The sequence below is a fragment of the Cherax quadricarinatus genome, chromosome 84 (genome assembly GCF_038502225.1).
Source record: "Cherax quadricarinatus isolate ZL_2023a chromosome 84, ASM3850222v1, whole genome shotgun sequence".
Taxonomy (NCBI): domain Eukaryota; kingdom Metazoa; phylum Arthropoda; class Malacostraca; order Decapoda; family Parastacidae; genus Cherax; species Cherax quadricarinatus.
In genome coordinates this window covers 9,574,676-9,598,791 of record NC_091375.1, presented here as the reverse complement: position 1 = coordinate 9,598,791, position 24,116 = coordinate 9,574,676, and the positions used below count along the sequence as shown (strand labels likewise).

General features: G+C 37.6%; 2 protein-coding genes across 2 annotated transcripts in view; one reads left to right on the top strand and one right to left on the bottom strand.

Moving 5' to 3' along the window:
* cac (calcium voltage-gated channel subunit cacophony) overlaps positions 1-24,116 on the top strand; it is a gene marked incomplete in the record, with an annotated part of 730,773 nt that overhangs the window by 639,192 nt on the left and 67,465 nt on the right. Inside the window, 2 exon segments of the mRNA XM_070103036.1 lie at positions 16,364-16,520; positions 18,129-18,256. Of these exon segments, the coding sequence (XP_069959137.1) occupies positions 16,364-16,520; positions 18,129-18,256 (285 nt within the window).
* On the bottom strand, positions 1,671-4,770 carry LOC138855176 (spidroin-2-like). The gene is made up of 2 exons (XM_070102915.1): positions 4,767-4,770; positions 1,671-2,679 (listed from the first exon to the last, which is right to left on the bottom strand). The coding sequence occupies exons 1-2, from the start codon at positions 4,768-4,770 to the stop codon at positions 1,835-1,837; spliced, it is 849 nt and encodes a 282-aa protein (XP_069959016.1). The 3' UTR covers positions 1,671-1,834.

Here is a 24,116-nt window from a genome sequence, read left to right as displayed (position 1 = left end):
TCATCTCTACTAGTGCCCTTTTCAGAAGTCTCAAATTTTTCTAACATAGCAAATAAATTTATTAGCAAAATACCCTTTCCAGGCTAGGAAGGAGTGCCTTAATGCTGGTGAAGGACTTTTGACCCAAGGAATTAGCATTACCCTCAGAATCAAGTCTGGTTACTTACCAGACACTGTATGACCACCTCTCTACAGGTTTAGTGCTTCCTTGAATATGATAATACAAAGGAAAAACTTAGAGTGGCCTTTCAAACGTACACATACAGATTGTATTCATATAGTTTGTACCTGGGATACTTGGAACCTTGAACCTATTTTTTCATAGAAATCAGTAAAGTAAAGAAAGGATTATTTACACAGTTTTGAACTGTAGTATCGGCACCCCTCTGGCAAGAGAGTGCTGGAGTGAATGATGGTGTAAATGTTTCTTCTTTTTTGAGTCACCCTGCCTCGGTGGGAGACGGCCGGTTTATTGAAAAAAAATTTACTCAGTTCAATAGTTTAAATAATGTGCTTTTTCAATATGAAATAATATGAGGGAAATAGACATCTTTGCACACTTATATTAGTAACTGCTACAGCAACACACTGGCTGTCATATATAAGACTCACTGCCTCTATTCACATCAACCAACACAATGAAAATGAAATTAAAACGTTTATTTCCTTGCAAAGGTTACAATTAGTTTGCATATTATAAAATATTAATTACAAAGAAAGCCACTAGCATGCCTGGGCATTTCAGGCAGACTAATCCTAATTATCACTCTATATTTTCACTAATATTTTCCAAAAAATATATACTCACCATGTGTGCATAAAATTTTCATTTACAAAATATCGGTATATTCGATTAAAAAATGCATGGAGAAAGCATGCCAGCCCAGCACACATGCATAACATGTATATGTATATATAAAATATCAATGCATTTGATTAAAAAATAAAAGTGGAAAAAATCATTTGATGGAATTCAGCTTAAAATTTATAAAATTAATTTTGTAATTCTTAACCAGTCTCTACTAAATAAATATGAGGCCACTACACAATCATAAAATAAACGTAGTATATAAAATTCAAAGCATTTGATAGAAAACTAACAAATCTGTAAATTCAACTTCAAAATCTACTTCGAGTGTTTGTACCTGTGGATTAGTATTTGTAAGAAATTGTTTCCATAGGTCACAATCATAAAAATACCATTGTTTGCCACTCTAAAACTCATTGTACATATTAGATGATGGGGAAATAATTGAATGAAATTTAATTTTACTGCCTATTTCATCCTGTTAGAATGATTGAATTTTAGAAATAATCATCCATCATAGCCCAGCAAAGACTAATGCAGTCTAATATGTTTGGACTGAGATAATACCCATGACAGTGATTTCATAGACTCCATTTCCTCTTAAGTTCAAGCATTTTTTTTTTTTTTACACCATTCAGTTTTGAGAGCATTATGTGGAGGTCCAGTATTCAAAAAAAAAAAAAAAGTGTACATGTCAAAATATCTGTACTACTGATACATCAGTGAGTCATCATGTGTTATATGTTTATATAGAACAGGAAATCTGTAAGTAAGTTTATTCAGGTACAAGTATACGTAAATACAGTCACATAATTTATCATACTAGCAGCATATGTGTAGATTACCTAGAATAACCCAAAAAAGTCAGACGAGTCTCTCATTTCCAGTGGGGTCCTTGGGTTTCCGTTGGGGTCCTTGGGTTTCCATTGGGGTCCTTGGGGGTTCTTTTCAGATGGTCTTCCAATACTCTTATTTTATTGTCTTAAATTCTTCTTATTCATGTTCACTGATTTTGAAATATAAAAATCATACCTGGTCCTTGGTTACATGGTTCTTGGTTGCCTGGTCCTTGGTTGCCTGTGCCTTGGTTGCCTGGTCCTTGGTTGCCTGGTCCTTGGTTGCCTGTGCCTTGGTTGCCTGGTCTTTGGTTACCTGGTCCTTGATTGCATGGGCCTTGGTTACCTGGTCCTTGGTTACCTGGTTCTTGGTTACCTGGTTCTTGGTTGCCTGGTTCTTGGTTGCCTGGTCCTTGGTTTCCTGGTCCTTGGTTTCCTGGTCCTTCATTGCCTGGTTCTGGTTGCCTGTGCTTTGGTTGCCTGACACTTGGTTTTCTGGTCCTTGGTTACCTGGTCCTTGGTTGCCTGGTCCTTGGTTGTCTGTGCTTTGGTTGCCTAGTACTTGGTTGCCTGGTCCTTGGTTGCCTGGCACTTGGTTGCCTGTGCCTTGGTTGCCTGGTACTTTGTTGCCTGTGCCTTGGTTGCCTGGTACTTGGTTGCCTGGTCCTTGGTTGCCTGGTACTTGGTTGCCTGTGCCTTGGTTGCCTGGTACTTGGTTGCTTGTACCTTTGTTGCCTGGTACTTGGTTGCCTGGCACTTGGTTGCCTGGTACTTGGTTGCCTGGTCCTTGGTTGCCTGGTACTTGGTTGCCTGTGCCTTGGTTGCCTGGTACTTGGTTGCTTGTGCCTTGGTTGCCTGGTACTTGGTTGCCTGGGCCTTGGTTGCCTGGACCTTGGTTGCCTGGCACTTGGTTGCCTGTGCCTTGGTTGCCTGGTACTTTGTTGCCTGTGCCTTGGTTGCCTGGTACTTGGTTGTCTGGTACTTGGTTGCCTGTGCCTTGGTTGCCTGGTACTTGGTTGCTTGTGCCTTGGTTGCCTGGACCTTAGTTGCCTGTACCTTGGTTGCCTGTGCCTTGGTTGGCCACTAGGAACACAGTGCCACACTCTCCTACACTAAATACTCATCTCTTCTAGGTCACACTTGGGAATATCTCAAGCTTTAGTTCTCTAGTGTAAGCCTCCTTTTGCCTCTGCTAGTACATCATTACTTATTGTGGCCAGCTCTCTCTACCAACTCTGTATCATCAATTGGCAACTAGTGCAAAACAGCTGGACAAGGTGCCATCTTGTCCAGTTGACTTTGCCAAAGTCAAGGAAAACCCTTCTAGCTGCCTCTGTGGACTGTCAGAAGTCATGTTTCAAATAGAGGCAATAAATCAAACTTACTAGAATAAATAGCAAAGGTCAACCAATGCTGTGAGCTTGAGATGCATTATTATTGGTATGAGAGGAAAATATTTAACCTCCAGATACTCTCTAATGGTATATTGTGGTACTAAATCCGGAAAACTGGTTCTTTTAGGTAGCCAAGACAATGAAAACATTCTGAACCTATTAAGGGATGCAGAAGCCAGCCAGGGCTAATGTAGTTCTCACAGCTAACAAAAGTACCAGTGGATTGCTAGTGTCAGAAGCAAGCAGTCAAATGTTTTTTCCAAATATTCAGTTTGTATTTATTTATTTTTAAATTTAACTCTAAGTTAAATATTTAGTAGTTAATATAATCTATGTAGTTTTATGCAAGTTATGATAGTGAAATAATTATAATGGGTAAGATGCCATTATGGACAGTTATGGATTATACCCAGTATGAAGCATCTTTTCTCTTTGGCCTTCAAATGCCACCTCATTCATTATATGTTTTTCTAAGTTGATTTCAGCTCTCAGCCTCGCTATGTCAGATTTATTCTCATTTATTAATATTTGTTAAAGATAAAAGATAAAGATTTTATTTCTTTGTAAAGGTTACAATGTGTAATTACAATTTTGGTGTGCTAAGTACAAAGGAAGCCACTATCATGCCGGGGCATTTTGGGCAGACTAATCCTAATACTTAATAACTAGTTAAATCTAGACAAGTTAAGCGTGATTAACTATTATTAAAATCTTTATTTAATCTTAATACTAATGCGAGGTAGTCAAGGTGGAGGTTTATAAATATTAATCTTGAAGTTGCACATAATAAAAACAATATTACAATTAATGGTTCAAGCAGTAATATTACATGGATTGGCAGATGTTTAATAGACTAGAGGTCATATAATAACTGATTAGAAGTTGCTTTGGTTGGTTTGATTAGTATTGAGAGATGAGATGATTTTTAAGCAAAGTCCTAAATTTATAAGTAGTCGGGGGATCCTTTACCGGTTCAGGTAGTGAATTCCAGATCTTCAGGCCCTTTATGTGCATTGCATTTTTGCATAGTGTGAGGCTGACACTAGGAATGTCGAAGAGTGCCTTATGCCTTGCATGGTGACTGTGCATTCTGTTGTAGCTATCAAGGAAAAGTTTAAGTGGAGGGTTTATATTGGAGTTTAATGTTCTGTATATGTAGTAGGCACAATAATACACTAATTTAAGTATTTTTTAGATAGTTATGTTTTTATATACGGTATAATTTTGATGAATGAATTTGTCTCTGTTTAATTTTTTTACTTAAGTTTTAGTTTGATTTCTATCTACAGAGTACTTTATTTATTTTTATGTACCATTGAACAAGAGGGTACAATTTTCTTTCTCCATATAATTTTTTTTCACTTCCACTATTTAGGTTTTCGACAGTCTCTGTATCTGTTTTTTTTTTTTTTTCATTAGAACTGAAAAAATAACTCTTTTTATCTTGATTGACAGTTTCCTTTAGTAACTTTGAATTATTTATAATTGTCCTAGTCTCTGCATTTATGACAGCTCAGGTGGTCCTGTCCCTAATCTCATTTATTTTTTCATCAGTTCTTCATTTTTATTGACTACACTGATAGCACTGGTTAATTTCTTTATTTGCAAGAGGTAGTCTCAATTTGTTGAGTGTCTGTTTTCTGGCTTATCTGGTTTTGACTTGTCACTTTCTGTTTTGTATTGCATAGTACCTTAAGTACCACTTACTTCTTTTCCTGTGTTATTTACCCATGTTTATAATTTCTGTGGAATTTGTTTGCCTGTCTATCATGTTCTTCCTTAAAATATATTTTTATGGAATTTATCTGCATTACTAGTTCATCATTTTTTCTTCATAGCTTACCAGTTATTTTATTTGGCCTATGTTGGTATATTTTAATTTTCTTAACAGATCCTGTAAATCTTCAGAATTTAAAAATAGAAACATTTTCAAGATGCCATATATCTGTACTTTTTTATATGTCATATGTATGTCTGTTGCAAATGTTTAGTGGATTTGCAGGCTATTCAGGAATCTCCTTTAGTTGCTGGTATATCTCCTAGTGTTCTTTGATAAGTCAAAAATACCAGTAATACAACTTTAATTTCTTCCCTTTAAAAAAATAAAAGATAAAATTAACATTGTCTCGCTAGTTCAGTTAGATTTATTAGTGTTACAGTGCTACTTTTATCAACAACTGGATTTTTTTAAACCACATCATCCATCTCACACTCTGAGAAAAAAGAAAACATCATCACTCATTCAGGAGCTATTTTGCCAGAAGTGCATAAACATCACAATTTAGACAAAAGCAAAAACATTCTCACCTCTCCTTCAGAGTGCAGGCACTGTACTGCTCACCTCCAGGACTCAAGTCTGGTAGACAGGTTTCTCTGAATCACTTCATAAATGTTACCTTGATTACAGTCTGACTTGTCTGCACTCTAACATGCTCACACAAACCTGCTCGATTTTCAAGCCTTTATCACTTAGAACCTCCTTTACCCTTTCTCTCTAATCATTCCTGGGATGACCTTAACCCCTTCTTTCCTCCAGCCCAGATTTATACACCCTCTTTGTCATCCTTTTCTTTCAGTCTTTCTAAATAGCCAAACCACCTCAACCACTCCTCTTCCATCCTCTGAATTTGTAACAAGAGACTGTCTTCTAATGTTTGCTCTCCTAATTATCTGCATACTATTCATAAGAACATAAGAAAGAAGGAACACTGCAACAGACCTACTGACCCGTGTCCCCTCCCCTCGGATTAGCCCAATGACCCACCCAGTCTGGTCACCTCCACTCAAGGAAGGAGCACGGCACCAGACCCAGCAGCACAAGCTAATCAGGTCCAACTCACACCCACCCACACCCACTCATGTATTTATCTAACCTATTTTTAAAACTACACAGTGTTTTAGCCTCAATAACTGTGCTCGGGAGTTTGTTCCACTCATCCACAACTCTATTACCAAACCAGTGCTTTCCTATATCCTTCCTGAATCTGAATTTTTCCAACTTGAAACCATTGCTGCGAGTCCTGTCTTGGCTGGAAATTTTCAGCAATGACTAAATACATTCACTTCTTCCATGCTCCCTCCTCCAATCTGATATTCATTTCTTCATTACCTAAATGTTTTTGTCATTTTTTCACATTGTTATTTTCTATGCTTACTTTTAATTTCCTTCTTTTACATACCCTTCCAAACTCCTCCACCAACCTTTGTAACTTTTCTCCAGAATCTTCCAAAAGAACTGTTATCTACAGAGAGCACCTGTGACAAATGCCACTTTTTATCAGGCTCATTATCCGTCAATCACACACCTTTCTCCAATACCCTAGTATATATATACACTGTACTTCTTTTACAACCCTCATCTTTAAATACAGTATTTTGAACCACCATGGTGACCTCACCCATCCTTGTCTAAGATCTACTTTTCAAGAAAAATAGTTCCCTATTTTCTACATGCCCTAATCTGGAATTTATTTTTTGGTATAAAAACTCTTGACTGTTTTTAATAACCTACTATCTATGCCATTCATTTTCACCATCTGTTATATTGCTCCCTATCCACCCTATTATGTACTTTTTCAAAATCCATGATTGGGACACAGAGTTCCTTATCTATGTGCAGATGCTCCTTGCTTTACAATATTTTAACTTGATGATGGTGCAATAATGATGCACGTTTGTACTGTACAGTACCACATATTTATTGATAGGATAAACTTTTATTTATTTATTTACTTTTCAATATAGATATTTAGTTACAGGAATTATTTATTTACTTATTCATTGACAGTAGTTATTTATTTATTTATTTATTTATTTATTTATCATGTCATACTCACATTCAGTTTATGATATATTCAGCTTACGACGGATTCACCGGAACATGACCCCATCATAAGTTGAGGAGCACCTGTAATGTTCACTTGCACTTCCCATTGTAAACATTTGGGTCCTATATCCACTACATAGTTCTAAAGAGAAAAAGAATCTATCTAACCTTTGGACACCACTAACAAAACTCTAGTTTTGATTGTCACCTAGAATAAATAAGATTATCTTATACAGTGTTCAGGTGTCACAGGATTGTCTTATGCAGTGTTCTGATTTCACAAGATTGTCCTATGTGGTGTTCTGGTGTCACAAGATTGTCCTATGTGGTATTCTGGTGTCACAAGATTGTTCTATGTGGTATTCTGGTGTCACAAGATTGTCCTATGTAGTGTTCTGGTGTCACAAGATTGTTCTATGTGGTATTCTGGTGTCACAAGATTGTCCTATGTGGTATTCTGGTGTCACAAGATTGTCCTATGTGGTGTTCTGGTGTCACAAGATTGTTCTATGTGGTATTCTGGTGTCACAAGATTGTTCTATGTGGTGTTCTGGTGTCACAAGATTGTCCTATGTGGTGTTCTGGTGTCACAAGATTGTTCTATGTGGTATTCTGGTGTCACAAGATTGTTCTATGTGGTGTTCTGGTGTCACAAGATTGTCCTATGTGGTGTTCTGGTGTCACAAGATTGTCCTGTGGTATTCTGGTGTCACAAGATTGTCCTATGTGGTGTTCTGGTGTCACAAGATTGTTCTATGTGGTATTCTGGTGTCACAAGATTGCTCTATGTGGTATTCTGGTGTCACAAGATTGTCCTATGTGGTGTTCTGGTGTCACAAGATTATCCTATGTGGTGTTGGTGTTCTGGTGTCACAAGATTGTCCTATGTGGTGTTCTAGTGTCACTTGTATCCTTTGCATCAGTGTTTTTGCCCTGATGCCTAGCTAACCTCTTAGTGACATTTTTTTCATTCTGTATTGAATGATGAATTTGTCTCTCTCTCTCTCTCTCTCTCTCTCTCTCTCTCTCTCTCTCTCTCTCTCTCTCTCTCTCTCTCTCTCTCTCTCTCTCTCTCTCTCTCTCTCTCACACACACACACACACACACACACACACACACACACACACACACACACACACACGGGGCCAGGAGCTCGGACTCGACCCCCGCAACCTCAACTAGGTGAGTACACACACACACACAGAGGGTTTGACAAGGTTAAGGATCCCTAGCTTTATTGACAAGCTAAGAGCTGTTACCTACATCAGCTCATTTGAAAGCATTTTTATTGTTAAGAGACATACAAGTAGGGAACAGGATGAAGTTGGAGCCATCTGTGGGCCAGCATTTTCATCTGATCAACTGACTTTATCTCGTTGGCATCATTATGCTGTACGAATGTGTTCCATACTCGAGTCATCCTGGGTATGTATGATCTCAGATGGAGTGATGTTCTGGAGAAGGGTACAGCCAGAGTGAAGTTGCTGCTTTCTGCCCATCTTGTGGCATAAAAGCTTGTTTCACGCTGTCCTCGAAGTGGATCCAAGTGTGGTATTTTGGCAATATTGGCCTTGTACATAACAGTAAGGCCACCCACATCCCTCCTATGTTGAAGGCTCTGCTGAAATGACAGATCTATCCAGGATGGATCCAGGCGAGCGATGAGACGTCTTGCTCTGTTCTCTACTCTGTCAAGCAGTTGCAGATGAGAGGGGGGGCAGGCAAACCAAGAAAGTGGAGCATACTCAAGGTGTGAGCGTACTCGCGCCTCGTACAGGATCTTGCAACCCCTACTGTCAAGCAGATGCGAGATATGGCAAAGTGCTGTAAGCTTCCTGGCTGCCTTGTTTGCAAGATTTACAACATGGTTCTTCATGGTTAGTTTGGAGTCAAATTTCACCCCAAGGATATCAACTTCTTCTCTAGGTGCCAACACCCTCCCATTCATCCTTACTACTGCACCAGCATTACCATCATGGTGCCTAGAGACGATCATCATTTGCGTTTTCTCAGGTGCAAATGTTACTTGCCATCTATTTCTTCAAGCTGATATAGCTCTCAGCTGGTAATTGATGTATCTTAGAGCAGCTGGCATTTCTTCTCTTGGATAAGTGAATGTCAGTGTACAGTCGTCTGCATATGCATGTGATTCTGGGATGAGATGAAGAAGGTCATTGAAGTAGACATTCCATAACAATGGACCCAGCACGCTTCCTTGTGGAACACTTGCCCCAATAGGATGTCTTGCTGATTCCGTTCCATTGAGAACTACACTTAGAGATCTACCATGAAGGTAATCACTGAGGAGACATAGCGTAGAGCCGGCAATTCCCAGTGCTTGAAGTTTTGCTAAGAGGCCCTGATGCCACACCCGGTCGAAAGCGCCAGCAATGTCCAGTGCTACCACACAGCTGACTTTGGATTCATCCAGTGACTGGTGCCACTTAGTGGAGGTTTAACAACAGATCAGCAGCAGAGTAACCTTTCCTGAAGCCATATTGACGATCACAAAGTAGTGAGTGGTAGTCAAAAAACTCTGTCATTTGTCTTGAGATTATTGTCTCAAGGATCTTACCAGTGATTGACAGGAGTGACACTGGTCTGTAGTTACTGATTTCTGCTCTGCTCTTCTTTTTTTGTGAACAGGGACTACATTTGCCTCTTTCCATAGAGGGCCATTTACACTGTACTAGGCAGTGCTGAAAGATGCGAGTTAGAGGTGCTGCTAGCTGGTCTGCACATCTTCTCAGCAATCTTGAGCTCAACTTGTCTGGGCCCACATCCTTTTCTTGGTCAAGCGATTTAAGAAGGAAATGCACCTCCTCCTGCCTTATTGTCACCACTGACAGTTTTGACACAGTTCTTGCAGCTAGCCAAGGAGGGTCCCTTGCTGGATCAGGAACTTGCATTTTGGTAGCAAAGTGTTCAGCAAAGAGGTCCGCCTTCTCTTGACTACTAGAAGAGGTGGTCCCATCCTGTCGATTTAGAGGTGGAATGAGCTCATCAGGCAGATAACCTTGTCTGTCCTTGACCAGGGACCACCAGGTTTTGGAGCCTACCCTACCTGATGCTAACTTTCTTTTAGTGTCCACCTATTTAGCAATGGCCCACTTTTGAACGTCACCCATATGCCTACAGGCTTGCGTGTGCAAGTTCCTGTTATAGGTGGTAGGATGTCTCTTATACCTTCTCCATGCTTTGTACTTAGCAGTAGCAGCCTCTCTACAACGAAAACCAAACCAAGGCTTCATCACATATTGCCGGTGAGGATTGTGTTCTTGTTGTAGATTAAGGATGTGTCCAGTGAAGGCTTTCACTTGGTTGTCAACATCCCCTTGGAGAAGAGCATTCCAATCGGTGGTGGCGAGCTCAGAGCGAAGGACTGGCCAATTACCTCTTTCCCATAGCCAGGTTGTGCGTGTGGACTCCTCACCTCATTCTGTTGAGATCTTAAGTGTCGTAAAAACAGCCTTGTGGTCAGACGATCCAACGTAGCCGAGGGGTTGACAAGTGACTATGCCTTCTGCCAGATCACTCACTACTGGGTCAAGGGAGGAGCCAGAGATATGAGTAAGGAAATCAACAAAGTTTCTCATGTCAAACACTGCAAGAAGGTCATCAAAGTCCCTCTGTATAAGGTGCTGGTTGAGGTCACCAACAATTATAATATGTTGACAGTTGTGTTGTAGCAGAAGGGAGTCAATATTTTCCATTAGGAAGTTGATGGGGTCTGCATGTTGCCACTGAGGTCTCTCTGTCTGTCTGTCTGTCTCTCTCTCTCTCTCTCTCTCTCTCTCTCTCTCTCTCTCTCTCTCTCTCTCTCTCTCTCTCTCTCTCTCTCTCTCTATCTATCTCTATCTCTATCTCTATCTCTATCTGTCTCTGTCTCTATCTGTCTCTATCTTTATCTATTTATCTATATATCTATCTATCTGTCTATCTGTCTATCTATATCTCTCTATCTATCTCTATCTCTATCTATCTCTATCTCTATCTATCTCTATCTCTATCTATCTCTATCTCTATCTATCTCTATCTCTATCTATCTCTATCTCTATCTATCTCTATCTCTATCTATCACTCTCTATCTATCTCTCTCTCTCTCTCTCTCTCTCTCTCTCTCTCTCTCTCTCTCTCTCTCTCTCTCTCTCTCTCTCCCCACACACAGAGTTTGACAAGGTTAGATTAAGGATCCCTAGCTTTATTGACAAGCTATTTACAAGTTAAGGATTCCTAACTTTATTGACAACCTAAGAGCTGTTACCTACGTCAACTCATTTGAAAGCATTTTTATTGCTTTCCCTTTTTCATTTTTTCTTTTTTTTTTCTATTTCTCTCCTTTTTTTTATCTCTATCTTTTATCATTTTCTTTCATTCTCTTTATCTGTCTTTCTCTTTCTGTTTCTCACTCTCTCTCCAACCCTCTCTCCCCCTCCCCCATCTCTCTCCCCCACACACGCACTGCATTTTTCTCAGCAATAATCATTTTGTTTACTGCAGAGAACATTAAATTTTGAGGCATTTATGATATATTAGGTAAACAAGCTAAAAATATTTTATTTATTTATTGCCTTTTCTCTGACCTATAATTAGTATCTTAAAATGACACACTGGATCACATTGCTCACCATTCATTAGTAAATTATAGTTATTACTCATCGGTGGTTATTAATTTGTAGTTACAGCAGCAGAGCTATGCTCATAGTGTACCATCTTGTGTTTAATATATCTTACTATTTTTAAAAATCCAGCGGTTGTAGCTTTTACTGCGTCCTCTTGTAACTTGTTCTTTTATTCTGGTATCCTTTAAAAATTTGTTCTAACAAATCATAAAACAGGTGGGGGTTTGAACCATGGCAAGTGAGTCCTGAAACTCACAGACTAGTGCATTAACCTCTCGGCTGAGTGGTTAACACACTGGTCGTTGAGTTTCACGACTCACTTGTCATGGGGTCGAGCTCCACCCGTTCCCTGATTTGTCTGCAATTGTATTATTACAGTTTTGTGAGTCATTCTTTTAACTGATTGTAATTGTGGATTTTAACCTCAATAGTAATGGTAAACAAATGGCCAGCTAAATTTCTCAACATATTAAAAAAGTGACCTACATGATAGAAGGCAATTCTCTATCATTACGATTCCTAGTACAGTGGGCCCTTGGCTAATGCCTTTAATCCGTTCCAGAGAGCTAGCCTTTAACCAATTTAGCCTTTAACCGAATTAATTTTCCGCATAAGAAATAATGGAAATCCAATTAATCCATTCCAGACACCCAAAAGTATTAAACAAAATCATTTTTTTACATGAAATATACATTTCCCTACACAGAAAACAATGATACATGAAGAATAAAACAACAATAACATCACACTTACCTTTATTGTGGACTTGTTGATGAGTGATGAGACAGGAGGAGGGCAGAAGATGAAGGTGTTCTATTGTTTGGAAGGGGAATCCCCTTCCATAAAGATTTCAGTAACAAGTCCTTTTCTGGCTTGTGTCCTGGGAGTGCTTTTCCTCCTGAGTAATGTAGGTCCTGTTTGGCATTTTCTTCCTTAACAGGCCTGTTTCATCACAATTGAACACTTGTTGGGGTTTTAATTTTTCAGCCTCTATGTACCCCTTAAAGTCCTGCACATATTTTTCAGCCACTTTTTTTGTCAGAACTGGCAGCCTTACCATGCCTTATCATACCATACCACCATCACAACCACTACCACCATTGCTACCACCCTCTACCACCACCCTCTACCACCATCACAATCGCTACCACCCTCTACCAAAAACACTACCACCCTCTACCAAAAACACTACCACCCTCTACCACCAACACTTTCGTATTTTTCTACAAACTTTTTCTTAAATTATATGTGTTTCTCACATTCTTTACCATAGGGCTGGCACTTGAAGCTTTCTTGGGGCCCATGGTGGCTTATTTAACAGTTACAAGCACCAGAAGCAATGGAATAATACAAAATATATCGCATGTACGTGCGGAATCGTCCTCACTGGCTTTGTAAACAGTGGCACACTGGCTGGTACACAGTGAGTGGCCGGGCCCTCTTAGGGCGCCATGCCGACACATTTGAGACGAAAACTCTTAACTGAGTTTTTAGGTGTTAGCCAAATCAATTTTTTATGCCGAAGCAAGGCGTTAACCGATTTTGGCATTATCCAATGCAGGTGTTAGCCGAGGGTCCGCTGTATATTACTAGAAAAGAAAACGATATTATTAATCCAAATTATCTCAACTCATTTTGAAAGATTAGCCATTTTCTACCAGAAATAACAAGTGCTGCTGAATATAACTGGGAGAAGAAGGAATAAGACAAAGATGAAAGACTAGATTACAATACGTAATGTCAGTGAAACTGCTGATGAGGCATTTTTTCAGATTAATAAAATAGAATTAATTATTTTAAGGGACAAAAATAAGCTATACAGGGAGTTCTGCAACGTATGTGTAAACAGAATTAAGTAGTTTATTTCAGAAAGTGGAAACAGATGAGACGTTAAAAACTTGCTAGAGATTTAAAAAAAAAGTCAGAAAGGAACATACAAATGCAAATTTATTAAGAATAAATAACCTTTGAAAAAGTAAAATGGAAAGGAACAAGACAAAAGCAAATCTTTTATTGAAGTTTGTAAAAAATGGAAAATAAATGTGATATAACATAAAGAATTAAGGGGAATGATAAACACCAGAGTAGAGGCAGAGATGTGTGAGTTGCTAAATATGAAATTCCTGAGTGCATTTGCAGGAGTGCACTTTGGATGTGCTGTGGATGTAGTGAATATTTGCAGTTTTGAACTGTAGTATCAACACCTTTTCAGCAAGACAGTGACAGAGTGAGTGATGGTAAAAGCGTTTCTTCTTTTTTGAGTTACCTGCCTCGGTGGGATACGGCCGACATGTTAAAAAAAAAATTCATTGAAATAAATGCCACAAATACAGTATCTAAGAAAAGGAAGGTATAGAAGTTACTATAAGACATGTCAAGAAAAAGACAATATGATCAGACAATGGAATGGGTCTTAGAAGAATATACAGAAGAATTAAACTGACCACTTTGAACTAAGTATGTATAAATGCCATCCTGCTGATATTTAGACAAGGTTGACAGAGATAGCCCTTTGGATTGCTGTATAGGCCTGTATCAGAAAAGCAGTGTAGAAACATTGAAAATGTCATTAGAGAGAAATGTATAATACACACAGAGAGCAGAAGTCCACTAAAAAGCAGACTGCTAAGTTTTTGGTTGGCAAATTTATCATACTCATTCTTCAAGGGGGTGACATAATGCTGTTGAAGGTCTACTCATTCAAGAAACTGGAGTTGTCTTTCCCTTCCTTGGATCAAACCTTATTGCTGTATGACTCTTACAGCTGTTAGCACGTCTCTATGTACATATAAAAATATAATAAAACTGACTGGAAATCCATACAAGACGGCTCATATATGCTAAGCAGATAGGAAAAGATGATTGAATTTATTGCAGCTGAGTTCTGTGTTTAGTAATGGAAATGGAAAAAAGTAATAGCAGTCACATGAAGAATATAGATTGTGACAGAAAATAATTAAAGCATTAGGGAAGGGAGATCCAGAAATCATTGACAAAAATTCTCTGAAGGATAATATCAATAAAATCAAAATACTTTTATGCTGTACTAGTAAACTCTAAAATAGTCTTCAGATACATGGATGAGGAAATGCTAAAAAAAAAAGAAACCTGTTCACAATAGATGTTTCTTAGGCCAAAATTGAAATATGCAGTGGTATTTGCACCTATTTAATATATTAAAATAAAAATTAAGTCCAAAAAGAAGCTATCGAAGGACTCCCAGATCTCAAAAAAAAAAAAATGAGGTATGAAGGAAGACTGAAAGAAAATATTTTCATTGGCTGCTTGATAAAAAGAGATGTAAAGACTAGAAATATAGCATCATGAGATAGGTAGATTGGTGCCCACGTATAGTGCTTTATTCAGATGCTCTCTTTACAAAAGTTTGACACTGAATATTTTAGTGACTGCCTAAGTTTGATAACCAAATTAATCGAATAATTTAATTTTTTTCTTTAGAATTATCAAACTTATCGTGTACACCACTGCTCTGAAAACTATGCAAGTTCAGTATGTATATTCACTGTGCTGTTTTGTATTTTAAGTTTATATCTAATGTGCACATTTAGGATGCTCAGATATACACCATATGCACAGTGTGTGGCCAGTAGAGAGCATTTTTTAATATCTAAAACGTGAAGATTTTCCAAATGCTTTGTCGATATTGTTACCCACCCATTAAAGAAATAACAACTTGTACTATTTGCTAGATTTTTATGAAACATTATGTATCATATCTTTTCATCATATTTCAGAATCATAAAATATATTATAATGAAAGTTTATGTAGTAATATCTAAATACAGCAAATGAAGATGAAGCTTCAGTAATTATAAGACATAAATACTACAACTAAAGATGAGCTTCAGTAATTATGAGATGTAAATCCTGACTAAAATTATTTTTATTTACATTCTGGCAAATCTAAATGATAATTTTCCTTGACATTACTTATCTGTATTGAATAATATAGTTTATAATTTATATCAGCTTTTTGTACTCTATATTCTCATAGTACAAACTTATTCTATAATTTAGAATGTCAACTAGGAAGATGCCACTACCTGTATTCAACAGATATAAGGAAAATTTGAAAGAGAAAATTGAATATCGGCTTAGAAATTACACGTTCTTATTAATTACATTTCCATGTCTGAACAAAAATTAGTATGTACAAAAATGTTGTAAAAGTGTTTACTCTTTGAAGGTCATCAGGCAGAAGTATTGATATAGTGTATGTCATAAGCAGACTCATTGAAAAATGGCACTTGCTTTCCTTTCAAAAACAAATTTCATTCCACTGTTATAAATTTAATTTTTTACATTGCATTTATTGACAGTAAGATTGCAGTAAGCCTCTTTGCCTTTATCATAAATTGCAAGTAACTCAGTATTTCTTGGGCTTATAGTAATAACCATTTTTTAATTACATCTTGTTTTTTAGCAAGGGTTGCCAAAAAAAATCATTTTCTTCAGGGAGAATGAATATGGCATCCAATTTGTTAAATTTGCACAAAACTTCATTTAGCAACATAGGATAGCCTTGATAAAAATTCTAGCATAAAGGTGTCTAACATAGGTCAGCTCAGCTTTGTGATATGCTGAAGGGTTTTTTCATAGTTAAAATTAATATGTTTTTGGGGGCAATCTATCTTTGCTAAGTTGGCAAGTTCTGGCTAAAAGGCATGACAATTATGATATAATAGTAATATGTAATATTTACAGTTCTGTATTTAGAAATATGATATAGATATTTTTAGATTCCTTATTTTAGCATAGTAAAATTCATCTAAAGAACATTCTGATTGTGAGCTAATGTATTAGTCTGGAAGAATGTTACTTGTCAATATATAATGGAGTGTTTGTGTCATATGCAGATGTGCTACAGGGGAAGCCTGGCAGAGTATTATGTTGTCGTGCATCAAGGATAAGCCGTGTGATTATGCCGCACTCAAGAATGATCCAAACAAAACGTGTGGCTCTAATATAGCTTATGTCTACTTTGTCTCTTTCATTTTCCTCTGTTCTTTTTTGGTAAGTAGATGAAACTCAAGCTTTGACTAGTAAGTCTCTTTTTAAATCATTTTAATGGTTCGTTATTCTTTATAATGTATAATTTGTTGGTAGAAAGACAGGTGGTGCAGAGCAAAGATTTATTCAAGTCAATGCTTTGTTTATAACAAAACTTTGATTTGCGCCACATGTCTTTCTATCAAACTTGTCAGTGATACCTACTATTCTGTTTATGATTTAATAAGGACAGTTATTGTCTTCCTGGCTATAATTGAATGTTGCTCCTTGGTAAACACAGGTGGGTTATGTTAGATTGGGTTACATTAAGTTATACTCTTAATATTTTAGGTTAGGTTAGAGTTGTTTTTCTTAAAAAAAAAAGTAAAAAAAAAAAAACAATAATTTTTATATGTTCACTATCAAAAAAATACACTTTAGAACGATATGCACTATATAATACTATCTGTAATGTAAAATCCACTCAACATTGTACCTTTTAAATATATCTCATCACCAAAATCCACTGAGGAGAAACATTCAGTTATTACCATTTATCCTATTGCAAGTTATACGTCTAATTTTCATAATTTTGCGACTACTGTCATTCACATTTGAACCTTTCAAGGGGATGATGTCTTAATTCTGGTGAAGGGCTCTTGATCCATGGAGTTAGAGGTGCTCTAACTCCCCAGAGACTGGGAAATGGGAAACAGTCAGGTTTAGCCCCTCCCCATGAAATATGTACATAGTGATACACATTTCTAGCTGTTAATAAACTAAGATCAGTACTTAAAATATTTCTTGGTGATTGTGTTTTTTTTTTAATAAATGTAAAAATTTTTATTATTTTAATTTGTAGACACTGTGTTCAAAATGTATGTGAGTATCACAAATGTTATTATAAAGAAAAATAAGAGCATGGGACATTAGCAAAAAATTAACACATTGGCCATTTATCAGCTATAGAAGGATGTGACCCAAAGAAGGAACTCACAGTTGTTAATATATTCCCAATATTTTAACAGAGAAAAAAACATTAAAAAAGCATTAACTTTTGTTAGTGCTGTTTAGGAAATCCAGTTGATCTGATGCTAATTGATGTAGCTGGGATAACTCACACTATTAACAAGCTGTTGTTATCAGCCATTATTTGTTATACTGTAGATAGAGAGTAAATATGATTTGTGCAGTAGTGATAATTGCATAACCCTTAAACGGTCCAAAGAGATCGATGTTCAAATTCGTTGTGCTACAAAAGTAGATATATTTTTTTTTACATATTTTCAAATATAACAAAAAAAATGTAGATAAAAGTTTTTTTTACACGTTTTCAAATGTAAAACAAAAAAGAAGATTACAGTTTTTACATACTTTCAGATGTTGAAAAAACGTATATATACGTTTGGACCATTTAAGGGTTAATATTATGTACATTGTTACCATTATTAATATAAAACATACATGGAAAGAAACCTTTTTCAAAGGAGAACAGACATGTTAAATCTTTAGGCTGTCTACAAAAAAGACCAAGCTACCTAAAAGTGTTCTTCAGGTCCTTAATTAATATAATGTTAGTAGTATATGTGTAGAGCCATCAATTATTATTGCTAATATATTGTCTCCTGGCAGATGTTGAATCTTTTTGTTGCTGTCATCATGGACAATTTTGATTACCTGACTAGAGACTCATCCATCCTTGGTGCCCATCATCTTGATGAGTTCATCAGAATATGGGCTGAATATGACCCTAATGCAACGTAAGTTATTTGTTTACTTTATTTAGCAAGCACCAGTGTCATCTTCAAATGCCTTCTGTATGTCTCTACCCTTGCTATATTTTACTTTTTCATAAGCCAGGTACTTCAGGCCAAGACTCTTCTCATTACAGATCTCTTGCTCTTACTAGCAATTTGTAGAATGGTTAACAAGCATTAAGTTTGTATGGTACTTGGAAGCTCAAAACTCTTTCTCCCATCATCAATTTGAGCATCAAAACATTCCATTCTTCCTTGATGAAAAAGGACCTAATTACATCATCCATCACAATAAAAGGAAGTGTGTACACAAATGAGTCTTTAACAAATATACGCTAGAACTGTTTTTTTATGGGTTAAGAAAACTCCACTAAGAACATGAGGACAACATTTGTCCATGGAGGTATGATCATAGTTAAGAAATCAGGTCACATGGATCAATAACAAATGTACACAAACTAGCTAAATTCTTTAGCAATGCAGGTCTGTGTGAGACTGTATAATGCACTCAGCTCACACGCTGAGGTCCTGTATTTGATGCTCCAGACTGGCTGGAAAACATTAGCATGTGTTTCCATAAGACACCTGCTGTCTGTGTTCGCCTATCAGTAAAAAATGGGTACCTGGGTGTTAGTCAACTGGTGAGGTCACATACTGGGATAAAATTCACCTAATTTGTTCAAAATGCTCTGCATAAACAGGGGGTCTTTATACAGTAGTATGTCGGCTAGGCCTGTATACCTTGTACATGTACTTTTAAAAATAAAATTATTATTATTATTATTATTATTATTATTATTATTATTATTATTATTATTATTATTATTATTATTATTATTATTATTATTATTATACTTATCCACTAAAGTTCACATACAGTGCTATGTACTCTCTACTTAACCCGTAAATGGTCCAAACGTATATATATGTTCACTACCGTACTGCCCCAACTTTTTTGAGAAAAAAACATTGTTGCTTTTTAATAGGAAAAAAGAGCATATGGTACCCAGGCATCCCCAATTATTTTAATATGGTGCACAGTGAGTGCTCACACCCATTCTCACATGTCTAGGCGACTCAGGCTTATCGTGGCAATGTTAAATGTAGGACACATAAAACGTATATATACGTTTGGGGCACTAGTGGTAAAAATGTATATATACGTTAGAACCGTTTACAGGTTAATTTGTTGTACCATTAGACTTTGTGCATTTAACCCTTTCAGGGTCCGTCCCGTAGATCTACGGCCTAACATTCAGGGTCCAAACCGTACATCTACGCCATGAGCTCAGCTCACTCTGATAAGCTGTGAGTGGTAAATTTGGGCCTAGATATGAGAGAGTACATCTATGTGGTAATGTGTGCACTACATAAAACAAATCCTGCAGCACACAGTGTATAATGAAAGAAAAAACTGAGACCGTGATTTTCGATTAAAACAGCGACTTTGCAGCGTTTTTTTGTATGTTTTTTATAGTTTTATTTGAGATTTCTTGGTCTCATTTGATAGAATGGAAGATATATTACAGAAATAGAGATGATTTTGATTGGTTTTAGTACTGGAAATGGCTTGAAACTGAGCTCAAAGTAGCGGAAATGTTAAATTTTTGTCAATGTTCAAGAGTAAACAAACGACCTCACACGTCTAATACATGCCAGCTGGTGGGTTTAATATACATTCACAAATGTGATAATAATATTTATACAATTATTACAATATTGCATAACAGTAAATGTTCTATTTTTTGGTTTGAATAAAAATTCATTATGGAATTCATTTGTAAAAGCTGAAAACATAACCAATGAGCAGAGGAAATGTTAGTTTAGTGCCAGGAATACCTGCATTGTTTATTCTGGACCCTATTTTGAAACAGGAATATTTTGAACTTTGTGTTAAATTGGCCAAATTACCAATTTCCGATCACTTTATTTTGTAGTTGAAACAGTTGACTGGATGATGTCTTGTGCTCAATCGATATAATAGAAGTAATACTAGTGAAATAGCTAAGAATTTGGTCGACTGGAATAATGTAATTTGCCTAAAATCGGAGTCAACATCGGCAAATTCGCCAATTCGTAAATATCGCTGACACATCAAAATTTGCGAGAGCATAATTTCGTCAATTTTCCATCAAATTTCGTACTTTTTGTTTTATTACCTTCAGAAAAAGATTCTCTACCATTTCATAAGAAAAAATAACAATTTTTTTTTTTTTTTTAAATTCTTGGACACTGGTGCACCCTTTGAAATTTGGCCTCTGGACCCTGAAAGGGGTTAACAGTGCAAATTCTACCTTAGTTTTTATATTACAGTGTAGTAGTTGATTATACAGCCTCTCCTCACTTGCTGACAGAATTCCATTCCTAAGACCATGCCAGTAAATGAATTCATCGCTACTTGAAGAACCACCCCTTACTGATACTTCAAAAATGTCACCACTTGAAATTAAAACATTCAGTTTTGTGTTTGCTGTGATAATCCTTTCAATCCGTTCATTATTAATGGTAATACAACATGAAATAGATCAATAACTTACTTGGGGAAAAGAAAAATTTGAGAAAATCACACTTTTCTCAGTCTTTCCATAGGATAAGAGTGATCTTTTATAGTTAACCTTCAGGCACATAATGCATGACATTTTCTGTAATGGTCACAGTCACTTCTTTTTTTTTTTATCCCTCCCTCTCACCCTCAGTGCCGCCCACCCTTCGATACCACTCCATATAATTTATTTTTTTTATTAACACATTGGCCATCTCCCACCAAGGCAGGGTGGCCCAAAAAAGAAAAACTTTCATTATCATTCACTCTATCACTGTCTTGCCAGAGGCATTCTTACACTACAGTTATAAAACTGCAACTTTAGCATCCCTCTTTCAGAGTGCAGACACTGTACTTCCCATCTCCAGGACTGAAGTCTGGCCTGCCGGTTTCCCTGAATTCCTTCATAAACATTACCCTACTCACTCCAACAGCATGTCAAGTCCTAAAAACCATTTGTCTCCATTCACTCCTATTTAACATGCTCACACATGCTTGCTGGAAGTCCAAACCCCTCGCACACAAAACCTCCTTTACCCCCTCCCTCCCTCCAACTTTTTTTTAAGCCGACCTCTACCACGCCTTCCCTTCACTACGGATTTATACACTTTCAAAATCATTCTATTTTGTTTTATCCTCTCTACATGTCTAAACCACCTCAACAACCCTTCCTCAGCCCTCTGGATAATAGTTTTTGCAATCCCGCACCTCCTCCTAATTTCCAAACTACAAATTCTCTGCATTATATTCACACACACACATTGCCCTCAGACACAACATCTCCACTGCCTCCAGCCTTCTCCTTGTTGCAACATTCACCACCAATGCTTCACATCCATATAAGAGCGTTGGTATAACTATACATGTACTCTCATACATTCCCCTCTTTGTTGCCATGGACAAAGTTCTTTGTCTCTATAGACTCCTCAGTGCACCACTCACCTTTTACCCCTTGCCAGTTTTGTGATTCAACTCATCTTTCATAAACCCATCTGCTGACACGTCCACTCCCAGATATCTGAATACATTCACCTCCTTCATACTCTCTCCCTCCAACCTGATATCCAGTCTTTCGTTACCTAATTTTTTTGTTTCCTCGTCACCTTACTCTTTCCTATATTCACTTTCAGTTTTCTTCTTTTACATACCCTGCCAGACTTATTATTATTACCATAGACATACCTTATTCACTGAGTTTAATCATTTCTTAAGCTGCCACGAAAGACACAGAGAATGTAAACACACAGACGAGCACACTGGCTGACCCCTTTACTGTGAACTTCTTTTGTACCTCTTCCTTTTTCCCCTTTGTTTTTCCTCTTCCAAAAGTTGCTGCACTTCTAACAATCTTGTAGTATAGGGTGCACAATGAAGTACAAATTTATAAATGAAATATGTAGTCTTGGAGATTGCCTGATGCTGACATGCATCACTAACCTCTTTACAATGAACTTCTTTAGTACCTCTTCCATTTTCCTCTTCCAAGTGCTGCCACACTTCTAATTCTGTCTTTTACTGTGGGGTGCACCATATAGTACAAATATGTATTCACTCATGGGAGAGTCCTTCGTAACTCTGAGACATCAGTAATTTTTTTTTTTTATTATTATCACACTGGCCGATTCCCACCAAGGCAGGGTGGCCCAAAAAAGAAAAACTTTCACCATCATTCACTCCATCACTGTCTTGCCAGAAGGGTGCTTTACACTACAGTTTTTAAACTGCAACATTAACACCCCTCCTTCAGAGTGCAGGCACTGTACTTCCCATCTCCAGGACTCAAGTCCAGTTTGCTGGTTTCCCTGAATCCCTTCATAAATGTTACTTTGCTCACACTCCATCAGCACGTCAAGTATTAAAAACCATTTGTCTCCATTCACTCCTATCAAACACGCTCATGCATGCCCGCTGGAAGTCCAAGCCCCTCACACACAAAACCTCCTTTACCCCCTCCCTCCAACCGTTCCTAGGCTGACCCCTTCCCCGCCTTCCTTCTACTACAGACTGATAACACTCTTGAGGTCATTCTGTTTCGCTCCATTCTCTCTACATGTCCGAACCACCTCAACAACCCTTCCTCAGCCCTCTGGACAACAGTTTTGGCAATCCCGCACCTCCTCCTAACTTCCAAACTACGAATTCTCTGCATTATATTCACACCACACATTGCCCTCAGACATGACATCTCCACTGCCTCCAGCCTTCTCCTTGCTGCAACATTAATCACCCATGCTTCACACCCATATAAGAGCGTTGGTAAAACTATACTCTCATACATTCCCCTTTTTGCCTCCAAGGACAAAGTTCTTTGTCTCCACAGACTCATAAGTGCACCGCTCACCCTTTTCCCCTCATCAGTTCTATGATTCACCTCATCTTTCATAGATCCATCCGCTGACACGTCCACTCCCAATTTCAAAATAGGGTCCAGAATGAACAATGCAGACATTCCTGGCACTAAACTAACATTTTCTCTGTTACTGTTATGCAGACTACTGCAATATTGTACTAACTGTATAACTAATGTCAACCCATTCATGACTGTGTATTAGAATGGCTAGTTGGACATTTATTGGACAGTGACATCATTTGTTTACTCTCGAACATCTGCAAAAATCGAACATTTCTGCCACTTTGAGCTCCATTTTAAGATCCTTTTCATAGTAAAATCAATCAAAATCACTTTTATTTCTATAATATGTTTTCCATTTTATCAAATGAGACCAAGAAAACGAGAATACAACCATAAATACTGTACGAAAATACACCTCAACGTTGGCGTTTTAATCCAAAAACATGGAGTTTACCTGGAGAGAGTTCCGGGGGTCAACGCCCCCGCGGCCCGGTCTGTGACCAGGCCTCCTGGTGGATCAGAGCCTGATCAACCAGGCTGTTACTGCTGGCTGCATGCAAACCAACGTACGAGCCACAGCCCGGCTGATCAGGAACCGACTTTAGGTGCTTGTCCAGTGCCAGCTTGAAGACTGCCAAGGGTCTGTTGGTAATCCCCCTTATGTATGCTGGGAGGCAGTTGAACAGTCTCGGGCCCCTGACACTTATTGTATGGTCTCTTAACGTGCTAGTGACACCCCTGCTTTTCATTGGGGGGATGTTGCGTCATCTGCCAAGTCTTTTGCTTTCGTAGTGAGTGATTTTCGTGTGCAAGTTCGGTACTAGTCCCTCTAGGATTTTCCAGGTGTATATAATAATGTGTCTCTCCCGCCTGCATTCCAGGGAATACAGGTTCAGGAACCTCAAGCACTCCCAGTAATTGAGATGTTTTATCTCCGTTATGCGTGCCGTGAAGGTTCTCTGTACATT